At 34.6% G+C, this 20,678-nt stretch overlaps 1 protein-coding gene across 1 annotated transcript in view; it reads left to right on the forward strand.

The window, feature by feature from the left end:
• Positions 1–20,678, forward strand: part of ALMS1 (ALMS1 centrosome and basal body associated protein) — a 157,259-nt gene that overhangs the window by 127,559 nt on the left and 9,022 nt on the right. Inside the window, 4 exon segments of the mRNA XM_036224753.1 lie at positions 17,468–17,582; positions 18,597–18,800; positions 19,132–19,361; positions 20,084–20,267. Coding sequence (XP_036080646.1) covers positions 17,468–17,582; positions 18,597–18,800; positions 19,132–19,361; positions 20,084–20,267 — 733 coding nt within the window.

Consider the following 20,678-nt stretch of genomic DNA (forward strand, 5'->3'; position numbering starts at 1 on the left):
TATACATTTTTTTATTCATGGGTTGATGGATATTTGCTTTTTGGCTATTATGAAAAAATATTGCTATAAACATTAATGTACAAATTTTTGTGTGGACATATTTTTTTCTGTTTTATTAGGTATATATCTAGAAGTAGAATTGCAGGATCATATGGTAACGCTCCGTTTTAAACCTTTTTGAGTAACTGCCTAAGTGTTTTCCAAAGTGGCTGCACTATTTTACATTTCCACCATGATTATATTCCAGTTTCTCTACATCTTTGTCAGCACTGTCATTGTCTGTCTTTTGATTATAGCCATCTAGATAGGTATGAACTGGTATCTCATTGTGGTTTTAATTTGCATTTCCCTAATGACTAATGATGTTGAACATTTTTTCATATGCCTGTTAGCAATTTGTACATCTTTTATTAGAGAAATGTTTATTTCGATCCTTTGCCCATTTAAAAATTGGGTTATTTGTTTTATCACCGAGTTATATTTCTTTATATATCCTGAATACAAGTCTCTTATTAGATATATGATTGTGAATATGTTCTTCCAGTTCTGTGGGTTGCTTTTCACTTTCTTGATGATAATATTTATAGAACAAAGTTTTCAATTTTGCCAAAGTCTCATCTCTTTTTTCTTTCGTCAATTGCGCTTTTCATGTCATATCTAAAACTATTGCCTAACTAAAGGTCGCAAAATATTTACTTTTTTCTTCAAAGAGTTTTCTAATTTTAGCTCTTTAGTACTATGATAATTTTTTTAAACAGTACTTTGTTTTATAAAAGTGGCAAGAATGGATATTCTTTTCTTGTTCCTAATTTTAGGAAGAAAGCTTTTTAGTTATTAAGCATTATGTTAGCTGTGAGTTTTTCATAGATGTACGTTATCAGGTTGAGGAAGTTCCCTTCTATTTTGTTGAGTGTTTTTATCATGGAAGGGTTGAATTTTGCCATATGCTTTTTCTGTGATCATGTTTTCTTTATTAATGAATATAGTGTATTACATTGATTGATATTCATATGTTGAACCAATCTTGCCTTCCTGGGATAAATTCTTGGTTTTGATGCATAATTTTTTTTCTATGCTGCTGAATTCAGTTTGCTAGTATTTTGTTTTAGGATTTTGCATTCATGTTCATAAGGGGTATTGATCCCTAGTTTTCCTTTGTCTTTGCCTGTGTTATCAGTAATACTGGCCTCATAGAATGAATTGGGAAATGATCCTTTTTATTATTTTTGTTTTCCTTAAGAATTTGTGGATGATTGGTGTTCATTTTTCTTTAAATACTTTTAGAATTTACTAGTGAAGCCTGGTCCTGGGCTTTTCTTTTTTGGAAATTTTCTCGTTACTAACTTTGTCTCTTTCTTTGTTACAGGTTTGGACAGATATTCTGTTTCTGCTTACATCAATTTTGATAGTTTGTTTTTCTAGAAATTTGACTACTTTATCTAGATTATCTAATTTATTGATATGTAATTCTTCGTAGTATTCCCTTAAAATCTTTTTAATTTCTGCATGGTTGGGTAGTAAGGTCCCCTCATCCATTCTTAATTTCAGTGATTTGAGTTTTATCTCTTTTTCTTGGTATGGGTCTAGCTAAAGATTTGTCAACGTTTGTTGTTCTTTTCAGAGAACCAACTTTTGGTTTCTTTGATTTTCCTTTTTTAAATTCTCTCTTTCATTTATTTTCATTCTTGATTTTTTAAATTTCCTGCTTTCTGCTTTCTTTGGTTTTTCTTTTCTCTTTTTTCTTCTAATTTTGTAAGGTAGAAGGTGAGATTATAGATTCTTTTGATACAGACATTAACACATAAATTTCCCTCTAAGTTCTACCTTTACTGCATCCCATTAGTCTTGGTATGTTTTGTCTTCCTTTTCATTGATCTCAAAATATTTTCTAATTTCCCTCATGATTTCTTCTTTGACCATTGGATTTTAGGATTGCATTCTTTAATTTCCACATATTTTTTAATTCCCCAAATTTCTGTATGTTATCAAGTTCCCTCTTCATTTCATTGTGGGCAGAGAATATCCTTTGTGTGATTAAATAAAATAATTATTTTATGGCCTAGCATATGGTTTTTCCTGGAGTGCATTCCATGTGCCCTTGAGAAGAATGTATCCTGTTTTAGTTGGTTAAAGTTTCTGTATATGTCTGTTCAATTTAGTTGGTTTATAGTGTTGGTCCAGCCTTCTCTTTCCTTATTGGTCCGTCTGGTTGATCTATCCGTTTTGAAAATGTTACATTGCCAGTCTGCAATCATCACTGTTGAATTATCTATTTTCCCCTTCATTTCTGTCAATTTTGGGTATTAATTTTTTTCTGGTACCAAATAACTCTATTTCTTGTATTTTGGGTATTTTTTTGGACCATGTTATTCTGTTTCCCTTATATATTTAGATTTACTTTCATTTCAGCAAAAAGTTTCTTTTAACTGTATCCTTGAATATTTTTTTCCTTTCCTCTCAAGCTCTTTTCTATCTTAGGATTGGGGAATGGGGATAGCACCACTTATCCAAGAATTATATGTCTGTTGTATATCTTCCTCTCCTAACATTCTAATTATTTTTCTTTTCTGTATCCTTTTCTTGCATTTCAGGAGACTTTTTTAATATGTAATCTATTCCACTGGCTGTTTTCTTTATTTTTTTAATTAAAATTTTATTTTCTGTTGCATAAATTAGTTCTGCAATGGTTTAATGCTATTCTTTTTGTCCTTAGTTTTCTTCTTTAGTGCCCGTTCTTGGTCTCCAACACATAACATAGGTATTCATTAATTTTTTGATGAATTGTGTTGATTTTGTCAACTGCTTTTTAATTTCCCTCTATTGTCTCAGCTTGTCTTAGATCTATTTCATTAGGTTCATGTTGTTGTTAATTTTCTCTAGAGAGAATACAATTATTTATTGATTAAAATAGATAAACCTTGAAAAATAAATTCTCTTTCCCTCTTTTTTCATTCCTTCCTTCCACTTTAATGCTATAAAATGTCTCCCAAAATTATTCTTTTTTTTTTTCAGATTACTGTCTTTGTCTCTGAACAGTTCTCTGGAAACTATTTGCCCACAAATAATGTAGAGGAATTCTCTATGACTCTTATTACCTGGTTACAAGATACTGCTTGAATCTCTTTCCCAGGACATGAACTTGAAGGCTAATTGTATATGGTTTCTATTTCTTTTTGCCTCAGAGTTGGGAAAGTTAGGTAAGAGGTGATTTTAGGCCTCTGGACAGTTATAACAGGTGACAGTTTTCTCTGCCATTGTTATAAAATTCATAAGCTGATGACCCTATCTTACCAATTGTGGTAACATGCCATTGGGGTTTCGTTATTATACTACTTCAGGGTCAGCTAGTACCATCTTTCATGGCATTGTCCTTTGAGCAATGATATGGCTGAGGCTTGTTTTTTTCTAGCAGGTTTTAGTAATGCAATTAATAAATTTAGACAAGAGATTATTACCTAGATTTTTTTCTGACTTCTTCCTGGCCAGAGGGGTGTATATGGTAAATCATTTCTGGCCAGGGCAGAAAGTACTATTTTTTTCACAAGGAATATGTCTCCAATTGGAACATTTATCTTTCTCCTGAGCCAGTTTTTACCTCAGTCCCTTTTCTGAGGTAACAGTGGAGTATTTTCAATTTAATTGACTTGCTTTTTACCCTTCTGTATGATCTTGTGTTTAGAAAGAGCTTTGTGATAGCTCCTTGAATATAGTCCCAGTTGTTTATCTAGGCAGTATCTGGGATTTTGTGGTATGAGTTGAGACCTTTTCCGAAGTCCTGAAATTCTTTTTTCACTTTTTGTTGCTAATTTTGTTTGTGTCTTTCGATTATGACACAAGAGGTTCATTAAAGTTGTGTTTTAGCTATAATATTTTCCAAAATCCATTCATTTATTTTCTTTATGTTTCTCTATCTTTTATATTTCATTTCTTCCTTTTCTATATAGGCTTCTTCCTCTCAGCTAGAACCATGCTTATGTCTTCACCATAGACTGTGGAGGATTTACCTGTCAGGATAGCTTCTACCACTTTATTTTTATTTCTTTATTACCAAATATTTTGTCAAAAAATATATCTCTTTATAAAGGTAAAATAACTAAATATAAAGAGTTCAGATAATATAGAAAATACAAAGACCTTGGAATCACCCATAACTCTCACCATCCTGAAATAGTCATGGTTAACATTTTCATAAATCAGCTTCCAGGTTAGTATGTTATGATTCATACAACTACTACTTATGGTGGATCTGTTTCATTATGTACATGTTCTAATGTAGCTAACTGCCAAATGAAGAGACCTTAATGAGAAAATAAAATGAGAATTTTATTAATGTTCAATTAAATATACCAGCATTTCTTACATTTTTATAAAACAGACTGGTTTCATATCAGTCTTTACAATCGCACTCATAATGAAGAGAAACGACAGTGATAAAAAGAAATAGTATGAATGTTGCTTCGAAAGCTCTACTTGATATATCTTAGATACCTTTTTATGTCAAATACAGATTTATGGAGTCATTTTCAATGGCTTTATGGGTTTTGCTGTATAAATATGGTATTTATCTAATTAGTTCCCTAATGACAGATATTTAAATTATTTTGAATTTATTATAATCTGAACTTTAATGAATAGTCTTGTCACATCTTAATGAATTTTTCTACTTCCTCGAGATATATTTCTAAACATGGAATTTCTGGGTTACTAAGTATGCACATTAAAAATGTTTAATCCACACTGCTAAATTGTTCTCCTGAAATGTCGAATCAATTATTTTTTCACCAGAAATATGTAATAATATTTTGGTTACTATCTGACAATAGCATTCTTGTTAATGTTTGCCAGTCAGATAGGCCAGAAATATGGTATCTATTTGGATTCACATTTTTTAAATCATACCCACTGAGTTTCTATTTTTTGTATACTTATTAACCTTTTCTAATTTTTAGACCTGCCCATCCTGTTTTTAACCCAGATTTCCATAGATATGCTAATGTTTTTTTGTCCTGAACATGTACACGCAGCACATTTTTTTGACCTCTTTGTATATTTGAGGAAATAAGTGCAGCTGCCTGCCTATCCCTTTGGTGACACCTACTACTCTTTGTGTACCTCTCTCCCCAGTCTCTACAGTTCATGCTTCTCTCCCACTACTGTATCTTTTCACTCTGCTTCTATATTCTTTGTGCACTGTACTCTCCCCCTTCCACCCTCATACTCTCTGTAGTGTCTCTTGCTTTTCTGGTTGCTCCTTCTCTCTTCCCTTTCTCTTATGTTTGTTCTCCCTCTTTCCCTCTCCCTCTGTCCCCTCCCTGCTGCCTTCACTTTGTTTTCGCTCTTATTCTATCTCTCACCCTCCCCCACCTCTTTTTCTCAGTGTCTGGTTTCGTATTGGGGTTAAAGAAGGGAAATAGTTTACTTCTCTCAGTATAAAAGAAAGGTCGAGTTTTTCAGTTTATAGAAAAAAAGCTGGAGATTAATTATTTCTGTGTTTTTGTCCTCTCATTACTTCCCATTATCTGTATTTCCAGCAGTTAGGCAAATGAACAATACAAACAACCAAAGTGACCTCCATGAGAGAATAAAATGAGAGCTTTAGTAATGTCAAATCAAATTTTTATCAATGTTCCTTACATTTTTACAAAACAGGCTGATTTCATATTAGTCTTTATAATCACAATCATATGCGGAGAAAAATGACAGTCAAAAGCAGTGTCTTAGAACCCAAAAGATAAATTTCATGATATATTAAGAGATAAAAAGCAATATATAAAGCTATTTTTATGTTAACATCCCAAGTATATACATGTATATATATATATATATATATATGACTGAAACAAAATGAAATATTAACAGGTTTTCTTAAAATTATGGGATTATAAATCTTTTTATTTATAGTTTTCTGTATGTGTTTTTTTTTACAAGAAGCATATATTTTCTAATAAGCAACTATAACAGTTTTTGTTTGACATTAAACAAACACAAAATGTTATGAACTAGAAAGGAGAATTCTCAAGCTTTTCTCGTTGCATTCTAAGTTCTGTCTAAAATACCTATTTGAACCTCATAATAACTTCTAGAACCAGAATGAAAGAATAGGATTAGAGAAGTATCTACACAGTTTCTATGCCAAGATAAAGAAAAATTTTCTTTTTAACTTCAGGTGCCAAGGGTTGAGTTAAAGATGCTCCTAGTTCATGGTCTCTTTTTAATTTTATTCGCATATCCCAGACTCATCCTTGTTCTGCTATAGACAATAGTCTTGTTATTTAAATATCTTTTGGCTTTTAAGAGTTTTTACAAAATGTGCATTTTGTGTGTGTGCTTGCATGCATGTGTGTATTTTCAACTCATATAAAAGGTATATCATTTTTATTATTTTCACTAAACATTATGTCTTCAAGATCCATCTCCATTTCTATAAGTACATCTAATCCAGGTTTCTAGTCATTGCATAGTTCTTTGTTGAGTGTATCTACGAGTTTACCTATGCACTTTTCCTGTGATGGATACCCTGGTCAGTGTCAACTCCCAGCACGTCAAAACACAGCGCACATCCTTGTCCATATCCCCCATTGGACCTGTATGAGACTGTCTTTTGCAAATATATCCAGAAGTGGAATTCTTAGGTCATAACTACATGTGTATTTAATTGTCTACATTAGTACCAAATTGCTTTTCAGTTATATTCCTGCCTACAATGCATGCAAATCCCTGTATTTCTGTTTCTCTGACAATAATACCTAGTTTTTTCTGGAAGATTTGAAATATAAGTTTTTATACCATGGGAAGGTAGGGTTTTGTTTTTGTGTATTTTTTTTTTTTTTAAATTAAATGTTAACTGTCTTGAGAATCTGTCCTACTTCAACTCTGTAATTTCCAAGAAAGGAGAATCTTTTAGAGACTTCCAAAATTACTGCCATGCTTTCAACCAGAATACATTTGTTTGTTCATTCATCCAGGTATAATCATAATATAAAATGTGACAACAGTGAGAGAGAGTGAGATACTTTAACTACTTTTCTCAGATTTTAACATATAGCAGATAAAAGATATGGAAGATTTTAATAGCAATGTTAACAAGCTTGATTTAAAGTAGCTATATAAAACTTCATTCTCAAAACAACACCCACAATTGTTCCAAAGGCCCACAGAATATTTACAAAAATTAATTGTGCATGTAGACAAAATGTTGATAAATCTCAAAAGCAGCTTTATAACTAAGCTCTTATTCTCTAACCACAATGCAATAAAGTTGGAATTTAACAACCATTTTTTTTATTAAAAAGATAAAAATTTGAAAGCATCATTTTAAACTTTTGGTGTTAAAAGGACTAAAAGTTGAATTCATAGACTTTCATTAAAGTCAGTAAAAGCGCATATCTAAAACTTATGGGATATGACTAACCTTATATGACTATAACCTTAAATGATCTTATTGTTGAAGAAGGTCAATAAGAAATAATTGAAATAAGCATTCAGTCTAGGAAAAGACTAACAAAATAAGCAAAGAAAACAAGACGTAATTAATATAATGGGAAATATATAAATTAATAAGTCCCCAAAATTGATCAATATAATTAAGATCTGATTCTTTTAAAGAAAACAATAGGCCAAATCTCTGGTTATTCTGACCATGGTAAAAAGGATATAGACATTAGTGGTGTGGAAGGTTTAACCACAGACAAAGAGGTGATTTTCTTTAAAAAGTTTACTGTGTGCAACTTCAGGCTGATATATTTTAAAATCTTAGATGATTAAGAAAATTGATTAAGAAGTTTTAAAGCCCAAATAGATCACTAACAATAGAAATTGAAAGACTCGATAGTTTACAGCCCCCTCACCCCTAACTATATGCCCTCCAGAATTTTTTACAAATATATGTTTACACCAAAAAGTAAGAGAATGTGTTTCTTCATTCCCTTGCCAACTATGGGTAGTATCAGTCTTTTTAATACTTGGCCAATTTGATGTGTGGAAAAACTGCTTTAATTTGCTTTTTTTTTTTTTTTTTTTTTATGTTTTCAGGGATTGCCATTTACATTTCTTATTTTGAGAAACCTTTTTTACCCTTTGTCCACTTTTCTCTGAAGATTTTTTCCTATTCATAAGCATTAATTATATTGTATTAATATAATACAGGCATACCTCAGAGATACTGCAGATTTGGTTTCAGACCACCACAATAAAGCAAATATCACAATAAAGCAAATATTGAATTTCTTGGTTTCCTAGTGCATATAAAGACTATGTTTACACTATACTGTAGTCTATTAAGTGCAATCTCATTATGTCTAAAAAGGCAATGTACAGACCTTTATCTTTTATTTCTAAAAAATGCTAACCAGTATCTGAGCCTTCAGCTATTTATAATTTTTTTGCTGGTGAAGGGCTTGCCTCAATGTTGATGGCTGCTGACTGATGAGGATGGTGGTTGCTGAAGATTGGGGTTGCTTAATTTCTTAAAATAAGACAGCAATGAAGTTCACCACACTGATTGAACTATTTCTCTGTAGCATGGGATGCTGTTTGATAGTATTTTACCCACAGTAGAACTTCTTTCAAAATTGGAGTCAATCCTCTCAAACCCTGCTCCTACTTTATCAATGAAGTTTATGTAATATTTTAAATCCTTAGTTGTCTCTTCAGCATTCTTCAAAGTATCTTTACCAGGAGTAGATTCCATCTCAAGAAACTACTTTCTTTGCTCATCCATAAGAGCAAAATTAAAATTTTTTCATGAGATTGTAGCAATTCAGTCATATCTTCAGGCTTCACTTCTAGTTCACTATTTCCACCATATCTGCAGTTATTTCTTCCACTGAAGTCTTAAACCCCTAAGTCATTCATGAATGTTGGAATCAACTTCTTCCTAAATCCTGTTCATGTTGATATTTTGACCTTCCCTTGAATCACAAATGTTCTTAATGGCATCTAGAATGATGAGTCCTTTTCAAGAAGATTTTCAGTTTACTGTGCCCAGATCCATCAGAGGAATCACTGTTTATGGCAGCTATAGCCTTATAAATGTATTTCTTAAATAAAGTCAAAATTACTCTGGCCCATGAGCTGCAGAATGGATGTTGTGTTAACAGGCATGAAAACAACATTAACCTCATTGTACATCTCCATTAGAGCTCTTGGATGACCAGGTGCACTGTCAATGAACAGTATTTTTTAAAAAGGAATCTTTTTCTGAGCAGTAGGTCTCAACACTGGGCTTAAAAAATTTTAGTAAATTATGTTGTACATAGATGTGCTGTCATCCAGGCTTTGTTCATTTATAGAGCATAAACAGTAGATTTAGCATAATTTTTAAGAGCCCTAGGATTTTCAGAGTGGCAAATGAGCACTGGCTTCAACCTAAAGTCACGAACTATATTAGCCCATAACAAGAGAGTCAGCCTGTCCTTCGAAGCTTTGAAGCCAGAAATTGACTTCTCTTTAGCTGTAGAAGGCCTGAGGATATCTTCTAATATAGTGTTCTTTTATCTCTATCGAAAATCTGTTGTTTAGTGTGGCCAGCTTCCTTAATTATAGCTAAATCTTCAGGATAACTTGGCTGCAGTTTCTACAGTAGTGCTTGCCCCTTCACCTTGTGCTTTTATTTTACAGAGATGGCTAATTGTATTAAACCTCATGAACCAGCAACCTCTGCTAGCTTCAGACTTTTCTCTTGCAACTTTCTCTCACTTCTCTCTGCCTTCATAGAATTTAAATAGAATTGGGGCCTTGCTCTGGATTAGGTTTTGGCTTAAAGGAAAGTTGTGACTGGTTTGATCCTCTATCCAGACCACTAAAACTTTCTCCATATCAGCAGTAAGGCTTTTTCACTTTCTTATTATTCACCGAAGTAGTTCTTTTAATTTCCTTCAAGAACTTTTCCTTTGCATCAACAACTTGACTGGCGCAAGAGACCTAGCTTTCAGGTTCTCTCGGCTTTTAACATGCCTTCCTCACTAAGTTTAATCATTTCTAGCTTTTGGTTTAAACAGAGAGACCTGTACCTCTTTCACTTGAACAGTAAGAGGCCTTTGTAGGGTTATTAATTGGCTTAATTTCAATATTGTTGTGTCTCAGAGAATAGGGAGGCACAAGGAGAAGGAAAGAGATGGGAGAACTGCTGATCAGTGGAGTAGTCAAAATAAGCATATTTATTAAGTTTGCCATCTTATTTGGGTGAGGTTCATGGACCCCCAAACAATTACAATAGTAAACAATTACAATAAATGATCACTGATCACAGATCACCATAACCAATAATAATGGAAAAGTTTGAGATGTTGCAAGAATAACGAAAATCTGACACATACAAAATGATCGAATGCGGTTGGAAAAATGGCACTGATTGTCTTGCTTAACACAGGGTTGCCACAAACTTCCAATTTGTAAAAAAAAAAAAAAAAAAAACAAAACAAAAAACAAAAAACTACCTGCAAAGTTCAATAAAGCAAAGTATAATAAAATGAGGTAGTACTGTTATACGCTCAACTTCTTTCTTTGTTCTATGCTAAGAGATCTCGACCTCAAGATTATAAAAAATATATACATATATATTCTCCTGTTTTAATACTTTTTTTAGGGTTGGTAGGGGCAATGCACTTAAACCCTTAATCTATGTGGAATTTATGTCGGTATGATTTTATTTTCAAATATTTAGCTTATTGTCAATAGAGAGTCAAAGTGACATTCCTAAATTAGTTTATTAGAAAAAGCTAATCTTTTGTTAAGCTGGACTCTAGCCAGTTGGGTTTGGTAATTAATAGCCATGGCTCTCTTGAAATTTCTACCCCAAATAACAATATGTGAGAGCTGAAGAAGAAATTAATTCTGACCAAAATACAAAGGTGTTTCACTTATTAAACTTGAAATTAGATCAGAACATCCAAATGAAAATATTTAACATATATTTGACCTCATGAGTATATTATAAGTGACATAAAGATTTTAGAGTCATCATATAATCATAAATATTAAAGCCAAGAGGAAAGAGATTTGAGAGAATGCACAAAAGGAAAAACATAGACCTTAATTTTCAAACCTGATAGGAAACCCTTTGGTTTGGGACCCATGTCATTTAGGTCTGCCACCCTGTACAAGGTTTTTATGATTATTTATTAACCTAGTTTTTCCCATCTATTAAGGAGTTTGGCTCTTGGTTCATTTTCTTTTTCTTTCTACCCCAAGCCCTGCCATTATCTTGGAAACTACTATTGTGTTAGAGTTTCTTGACCTTAGTTCTCATTTTAACCATCCAGTCTTTGAATTCTAGATTTCATCCAAAATTATTCCATCTCCGTAATCTTTACTCATTCATGTAACAAGAAATTTTCTGAGATGCTGTTATTCAGACACAATGCATTTTTAATTTTCAGGGGAGGATTTTTTATAGTTACTGTCTACCATACTTGGGGAAATAAATGATGACTAGTTCTCTGATTTTCTAAAGGTGAATCATAGATAATAATCACCTGAGTTCCTGATTTTGTAAGCTTTAGTCTTTATCTCTAGGACTTAAATCTATGTTAAAATATTTTTTGGAAAGACACTTTGATTACATCACCCTTTACTGGTTAGTATATTTTATTATTGAAACTACAGTTGCCAGTTTGATCTGCACATAACTAAAAACTTCACAAGAAAAGAATGTCTTTTGATGCTATAGACTATTTCTAATTTTGACTCTGTCTTATCAATATATATCTCTGATCCTAAACTTGAGTGGTTATAAATGAATTAGCATAAACCCATTCCTCTTGGGGAAGAAACATCTCCCAGCAGGCACCTGGCTGCCAGAAGGTCAGCAATAACAGTCTACATGGAGAATAGCCATATAGGGTCATGCAAGAAAACATGGCCTTTTTCCTATATTGAATATGTCTCCCTATTTCCACATAAAAAGTAAATTTTTAATTGAAAAGCTTTTTTTTTTTTTTTCTGGGTCTGTCTGATGGTGTCTGATCAATAAATACGGGAATGAGTCTCACCTAGATTTTAGTTAAAAATACTACAAAAAGCCTGAAACATCTGAGATGGTGATAGTTACTTTCTTTACCCACTTTGGAATAAAGCATCAGCAGGTGAGTTTGCTCTCATAATAGAAATTAAAACAAACAGCCAGAGAGGCTGTGCCTCTTGAGAGTCTCTGCAACAGAAAGCTTAAATGATTATAGCTGATAATGTCAGTTGGACTTGTCACTTAAATCCTTATGTGTAAGCCCCATTGTAGAGAACTGAATGGGCTGATCCACATCCAGGCCCTGAGGGATGATGAGATCTTTAGAGGAGATGCCTGAGCTTCTCCCATGGAAGAAAGGAAAGTGGACTGGTGAGGTTTACAGACAGCACCTGTAAATGTATTCATCAAAAATCTTCTATTCCATGCTGGATTCTCAGCACAAATTGTCAGATACAATGCAGGCCTGTCATTGTGATTATTGTAGTGAATCTGTGGCAGTCAACATGGCGTAATTGCATGATTCTAACAGTTTGTACTTGGCTCTAGCTATAGAGTATGTTTAGTGCTGCTTCATACTTGCAACATACAGTACACACATTTTTGTTAGGACTCTCCATTATGTGAAAATGACATCGTTGACCAACTGCCATTGTTCTCTTAGCCTGGATTCAGTAACAGGAAATGCAGGACCATCGAGACAATTGAGCATGAGAAGTTTTTTCCTCCAAATAAAGCTTCATAATCTACATGTATTTCACCCTGTATTCATGAATAAATATATTTTGTAGTTTTCTCGAGATCTTTCACATACCATAAAATTTACCTATTTAAAGTGTACGGTTTAGTGTGTTTTAGTATATGCACAGTTGTGCAACCATCACCCAATCTAACTTTAAAACATTTTCAACAACCCCAAAAAGACCCTGTGCACATTAACACTCTTCATTCCTCCCAGCCTCTCTCCCCTGCCCCAGCCTTGGCTCTGATTGCTAATCTACTTTCTGTCTCTAGATATTTTTTTATTTTGCACATTTCATGTAAATGGAATCATAACAAATATGTGATCTTTTGTAACTGGCTTCTTTCACATAATTTTCAAGGTTTGTTTACATTGTAGCATGTATTCCTTCTTTGTTATGACCAAATAGTACTATTCCATTGTATGAATATGTCACATTTTATTTAGATTTCTTTTACTTTGGGGCTATTAACAAAGCTGCTGTGAACATTCATCTACAAGTTTTTGTTAGTCATGTTTTGTGTGTGTGTGTGTGTGTGTGTGTGTGTGTGTGTGCGCGCGCGCGCGCTTAGGAGTGGATATATACTGTATCACATGCAATTCTGTTTAACTTTTTGAGGAACTACTAAACTGCTATCAAAGTATTGTCATCATTTTGCATTCCCACAGCAATGTATGAGGGTTCCTGTTCCTCCACATCCTTGAAAACACCTGTTTTTGTATGTCCTGTTTATTTTCACTGCTCAGAGGGCTGACAATATATTTTGTTGAAGGGGAATTTATTTTTAGACTTTTCTATTTTTAAATATGTACCTTTTTCTAGGCAGGAATTAATCAGAGTCAACTAGAAACAAACACACACAAAGGCTCATTTAATCAGATGTAAAAGTGTTCTTTCACACCACTGATACATACCATGATTGGGTGTGTCCTTTGGAAGTACACGAGGTTCTCAGACTCAGGCTTGGAAGGGGGACCATCAACTTCTTCTTTACCGCGAGGCTCTCCAACAGCTCCACTAACTCATTCATTGCTCATGGGAGCTCCTTCAGTTTGTCTAAGGCTCCAGTTATCAAAGGTTATAACTTAAAAAGATCCAAACTCTACCTGCATTTGATTTCTTGGCTCTGTTCACGGTTCTGCTCTCTGACACCACAGAAAATGGTCTAATCTACCTCTTGAGTCCCTGCTTTTTCCCTGAAGTGTGTTTTTCATTCCAGTCTTCGCTCTGAACCATTCCTGCTTTCTACTCCCCTCTCCATTTGGGGTCTATTAAGTTTGTCAGTATCCTATTTCTAAACTAGTCTCTGCACTGAGCATTCTGTACTTCAGATGGTGAGAGCATGTTGCCAGAGCAGATTTATCACCTTCCTTTCTGTGGCTATTACATTTCTGTGTCCTAACTTACGTTTTACTCCTGTTGAACTCACCAGAGCCATTAGATCTTTATTGCCACCCTCTTTGTAAATTTTCATTTTGTTTATTCTCATTTAAACTGGTAATACAATCACATTATACAAAATTTAAAATGTATAGGAGAGTATTTGATAGTGTTCTTCCCATGCCTGTTCTTCCCACCCAGCTCTCTTTTCCAGAGTCACTCAATGTTACCTGCTCTTGCATATCTTTACAGAGATTTTTAAACAGCTTTATTGAGGTATAACACATACCATAAAATTAATCTATTTCAAGTGTATAATTGAATTATTTTTAGTAAATTTACAGAGTTGTGCAATCATTACCACAATCCAGTTTTAAAATATTTCCATCACTTAAAAAAGGCCCCTTGTACTTGTTTGTAATCAATCTGCATTACAGCCCAAACAATCTATAACTCACCTTTTGCCTTTTCTGGACATTTCTTATAAATACAATCATATATAGTCTTTTGCATCAGGCTTCTTTAGCTTAGTGTAATGTTCTCCAGGTTCGTCCATGTTGTAGTATGTACCAGTAGTTCCTTTTTATTGGTGATTAGTAGTTCATTGTACGGATATACCACATTTTGTTTATCCAGTTGACATTTAGACCGTTTTGAATAATATAAATAATGTGCTATGAACATTTGTATAAACATTTTTGCATGGACATATATTTTCATTTATTTTGGGTATATATCTACAAGTGGAATTGCTGGGTGATATGTTACTAACGTGTAATTTTTAAGAAAATGCCAGTGTTTTCCAAAGTGGCTGTACCATTTTACATTCCCACCAGCAATATGTGAAGATTCCAGTTTCTCCGCTTCCTTCTCAACACTTAGTATTATCCTTTTTTTTTTTGTACAGGTATCCTAGGAGGTAAAAATGATATTGTGATTTTAATTTGCATTTCCCTGATGACTGATGATGTTGAACATCTTTTCATATGCTTATTGGCCATTCATACCTCTTTGGTGAAATGTCTATTCAAATATTTTACCTATTTTTAAATTACATACATGGAATATCTCACTATTTATTTAGATATTTAGTTTCTCCCATCAATGTTTTATAGTTTTCAAAGTGCAAGCCTTGCACTTCTGTTAATATTACTCCTAAATATTCTTTTTAATGATGATATGAATGGAATTGTTTCCTTAATTTTATTTTAGATTGCTTATTGCTAGAATGTAGAAACAATTGATTTCTTTATCTTAACTGATCTCATATTCTACAGACTGACTAAACTTAACTGTTAGTTCTAGTACCTCTCTGGATTCCTTCATATTTTCTACAGGCAGGATCATGTCATCTGCATATAAAAACAGTTTTCCCTCTCCCTCTATAATCTGGGTTCTTTCTTTCCCAGGTTTTTTATACATTAAAAAGTAAATAACTTCATATGTTTTCTACCCCTTCTCACAAAGATGGCAGCATACTTTGCTTTTTGTACTTAACAGTCTATCTTGAAAAGTCAGTTAATTCCATACCTAAGAGTTTTCCTTTTTTTTTTTTTTTTTTTTTTTTTACAGCTGCAGAGGTGTAGTATATTACAGGCCAGTCTTGTCTTCCTTACCATCCTTTCTGTACTCATACATTTTAATTTTTTTTAACCCAATAGTAATCTCATAGTTTTATATTGGCTTTTTACTGTTTATAATCTAAATCATGTGTTCTTTCTAACACTTCTGTAATTTCAGAAATGTTGGCATTCCCTTTTCTAGAAGGAGGAAAGTGGCATGGAGAAGTTATGGCTTGCTCAAGTAGAGACAGCTAGTAAAGGGATGATCTGAGACTGGCTTAGGTCTTGGACTCCAGACTATGATTGCATCAGAGTTGCTACTGTTTCTCTTGTTTATTGTGTGGGCTTTACAATTATCCCTTGTTTGATTTTGCCCATCATTCCTGTTATTATTTGGGATTCTGACAGGTGTATGTTAAGAAGGAATAACCAGAGCAAAACAAGTGAATAGTACACAGTAGGTGCTTAGTAAATATTTGTTGTTGAACGCAAGATACCAGTAAAGGCTTCTCACTGTGTTGATAATAATATTTGGATAAGAGTGTTTCAACCTATATAACTCCACCTTGCCCTCAAAGATCATGAGAAGTTTTGTCATTTTATTTAAATCTAGTACTCTGCTGCACATTTTCTTCGTCCGCCAATTAGTGATCATATCTACTAGGAAAAACAAGGCTAACCTGACAAGGCTTTTTCTGCCTGCCTTACTAATCCCTGGCTAAAATTTGCTAATCTTTTCTTTGAACTCCAAATGCTTCAAATTATCAAATTAGTGATACATTCTAGAATTTTTTAGGTAAACAGTGTTAAACTTACCAGTTTGCAAATGTTTAATTTTTTGAAAAATAAAACATTTCCTGTCCCCAGACATCTAACATAGCTCCTTTCCTCAAAGATTTTCATTGCCCTGGAATGTAGTTTATCTACTTCAAAATGTATTCAATTTTCCTGATTTGGGCTTTAATTTACATCTACCAAACTTACTTAAGGAGATAAGCACTTGGCATTCATTCAAAATACAGAGGCCCACACCCCTCCCCAAGAGATTCCAATTCATTGTTCTGGGTCAGTGCCCTTCCCTCAGGAGATTGTTATGATATGCAAGTTTAAGAAATATTGTTTTATATTTATATTCAATAATTTTTTGTCATCCACTAATATTCCGCCATAAGCTACAATCCCTGAACTTTTCCTTCGTTATTCTACTTGCTCTGAACATAACTAAAAAGGCCTTTTGGGCACTTTATTGCTTTTTGCTATACTCCACTCATTCAGGACTTCTCATGGGGCCTTTCAGCTCTGTGGCATTTATCCTTGTATAAGAATCTGAATCTGATACTAGAAAGCACCTTCCAGCTCATTACTATCTTTAATTATGCCCAGCCCTTTATCTCTCATCGAAATTTTACTCAGGTGTTAAGTCAGAATTTCATTCTGAAAACTCAACAGGCTAATTTGGGGCTACTATCCTCTTCAAGGTGTTTTCAAGTCCTAAGAATATACCCAGCTGTTTTGTTTTTGTTTTTTTGTTCGTGTTTTTTCGTTTGTTTGTTTTGGGGGGGGGGTTGTGATTTTTATTTTTTTTTTTTTGGTCTTACTTTCTGGAAATGGCTCAGGCCCTTATCCAACTACAGCAGCATTCTCCTCCCTATCACAAACTGTGTGATACCATGTTCACATTATCACAAGTTTCCTGGCAACTTCATCCAACAATCTGAATTGGATTGGAAAGTGTTCTTGGTAACTTAGTATATTTTCCTATCCTGTGGGTAACTGTGCCACTGCCTGCAGATAATGATAAAAGGGTCTCTTATTTTTTCTAGGTGGCAAAACATATGATTTCTTCTGACTCATCTTCTACCAGTAGTTTCTGGAGCTCAAACTCTACCTTTTGCAACAAGCAAAATGTACATTTGTTAAACAAGGGCGTGCAAGCAGGTAAATTACTTGAATTTAAATTTTTTGCCATTGAAATGCAAGTAGCTCTTAAATATAAGATACTCAATCTCACTCATAACAAATGAAGATTAAAACTATACTCATGCTATTTTTCACCTATCAGATTGGCAAAAATCTAAGTCTGATAGCAAGTTCGTGGGCAAGAGTGTAAAGAAATAGGTACTCTCATACATTCTAGTGGGAGTATAAATTGGAAGTACAATCCCTATGACAGGTAGTTTAGCAGTTTCTATCAAAATTACTTTCACCCAACACTTTTACTTTTGGAATTTAGCCTACCAATATACAGTACATATGTGCAAAATGACAAGTATACAGAGTTAACCATTAAAGTATTGTTTGTTATAGCAGAAAATTAAAATCAACTTAGATGTCTATCAGTAGCCAAATGGTTAAATAAATTATTGCACATCCATATAATGAAATTCTACATAGGGTGACAGCTCCCTCTCTACTAATATGTCAAGATCCCCAAGATATATAATTAAAAAGAAAACCAAGGTACAGCACAGTGTATAGTGTGCTACTACGAGTATTTAAAAAATGAAGAAAGAGAATTGCTTGAATGTGTACAAAAAAAATTCTGGAATTACGGGGTTAGAACTGAGTGACTGGAGAACAAGAGTGGGAAGGAGGTTTTTTATTTTATGCCTTTCCATGTCTTTTGATTTTATAAAACAAAAATAAACTTCCCTTTGATTTTTTCTCCTCTCAAGCCTTGTCTTTATGTCTATCAACCTCTTCCTCACCTGGGTGACTAACTGCCAGTCAGATTAGAACTGAAATCCTTCACTCATTAAATCTATATTAGTAGTTCTTTCCCTCTAATATCTAAACTGACATACCCTCTTTCTCCCTCCTCTCTCGTACACCCAGCAAAGGCTGTAGCTTGCATTTTTGAAGCCTTAAAAATTTTTAATTTACTGACTTGAATATACCCGCCAAGTAAGTCTCAAGGCTGCACCCAGACACATCTGCGATCTTTCCCCTCAGGTAACTTGGAGCTCGTGAATGGTGTCAAAAAAAACACTCGAGATGTTGGGATGACTTTCCCAACTCCAAGTTCTAGCGAGGTTAGAGTGGAAGAGGACAGTGATGTGACTTCTTGGTCAGAAGAAAAAATAGAAGAGAAAAGGCCCCTTACCAGTTGTCTTGTGGACAGAAAGTTACGGAAGAACAAGCAGAGTTGCTCTGAAGGTGAGTTTCTAATTCCAGGTTTTGTAGTAGAAAAACTAGTGAATTTCAAGTCTTTTGAAATGCTAAGATTCTTTGTTTCTAAATGACTGTTTTTGACCCCATTTACCCCAGTACCACTATGGCAAAGGGGGAGGGGGCGGGGCGGGAGGCGCTGCCCAGTGAAACAACTTCAAAGTATCTAGCCCTACAGTTACAGATTCATCCCTGCATTTCTGCATTCTCCCAGGCATCATGGTGGCTTCTGACAACTGAGTTTGCTGAGAGCCTATGTTATACATGTCTCTGATGAAGAAAATGAAAACTCTTTTTTTCTTAAAAATATTTCCTATAGGAGTTTCATGGTTTGTTCCTGTGGAAAATGTGAGAACTGGTCCTAAGAAGGAAAACCTGCCTGAGTTTCATGGCCCTGGTATCTCGTGGTTTGCACCAATAACCAACACCAAACCCTGGAGGGAGCCACTACGGGAACAGAACTGGCAGGGTCAGCACATGGACTGCTCTTGGTCACTAGCAGGCCCAGGCAGAGGTTCACTGAAGCCATTCGTGAGAGCATCCCTACAGGTACAGTAATGTCAGTTTAACTTTAGCCTTTGTTTAAGGAGGAAGAAGGAGCAAGACACAAAGAAGTTAAATCTGTGACTTGGCCTTTGAAGTACAGGCAATGTGACCGTTGTTTCTAGCATCTCTGTAATTCATCTTTCTCACTCTCATCATTAATTAAAGGCTGTTTTACTCTGTTAACAATTTCAAATCATGTGTCACCCTCAGTATCTGGGGACAAGGTCATAAAGAGGAGGATGTTGTGATGCTGCTGCTCATTGGGTTTGCAGACACCTGCATGTGGAGGCCTCATGTTTGCATCGGCCTTATATTTGTTTCTTCATTTATATAACTTCTATTCCTGCTTCACACAGGGTTTAAAAGGTGCCAAGTCTCTTCTTTATAAGTCCCTTGGGAGCTAAAGGAAATGTTATTTAATGATGTATTTGTTTGAAGGGACGTTGAAAATAGCGCAATGGGCCGAGCTCTTTCCCATTGACACTCAGGAGAGTTTTACTTGCCACAGTCTTGGTTCTTGGTTTATTCCAAAGGCATTTCCTTACTGGAGCTCTCCCCCACAGAGAGTTATTAGATTATTTTTCAACTTGAGATACTTTCTAGAGAATAGAAAACATCTTTAGAAATACGGTCTCCAAATCTGTTGGTCAGATACTATTTTTCTAGGCCCTTGGAGAGCAGACTGGATCATTAATGTGAGGATGGGGCCTTTTTCTCCTTCTCAGGAATCACTTCAGCTTCACAGACCTGACTTCATCTCCCGCTCTGGGGAGCGGATAAAACGCCTAAAGTTAATAGTCCAGGAGAGGAAGCTGCAGAACATGTTGCAGAGTGAGCGGGAGGCACTATTCAACACTGTGAGAGAATGGCAGGGCTACCAGGACCCCATATGCCCACTCCTTAAGAGAGGTGCGTTGTTCACTTGCCTTTTGCGGGGTAGGGGAGGAAAGGGTCTGCTTGCTAAGGAGTACTGCTCAATGCTGAGCCAGTTACACACGCAGGAAGTGACCTTTTGCTTGCTGAGGTTTACATTTCCCTAGGTAGCAAAAACTGCCCAGTCTAGCTGTCAGCACTTTCATGATCCAGATAAGTGACATTTATTCTTGCCCTGTCATTGCATCTTAAAAATGAGAGTGTGCATTGCAAATGGTGTTTTTATAAATTATCTGTGTCTGTGAGCAAGTTCATTCCAAAAGTAGTATAATGTTTTTATTTTTAAAGATGGGGCCGATTTCAGGTTTGCCTGCCTCGTTAGGGTAGCAATACTAATAATGGTGGTGGTGGTGGTGGTGGTGGTGGTGGTGGTGGTGGTAGTAATAG

The sequence above is a fragment of the Rousettus aegyptiacus genome, unplaced genomic scaffold, assembly GCF_014176215.1.
Source record: "Rousettus aegyptiacus isolate mRouAeg1 unplaced genomic scaffold, mRouAeg1.p scaffold_m13_p_7, whole genome shotgun sequence".
Taxonomy (NCBI): domain Eukaryota; kingdom Metazoa; phylum Chordata; class Mammalia; order Chiroptera; family Pteropodidae; genus Rousettus; species Rousettus aegyptiacus.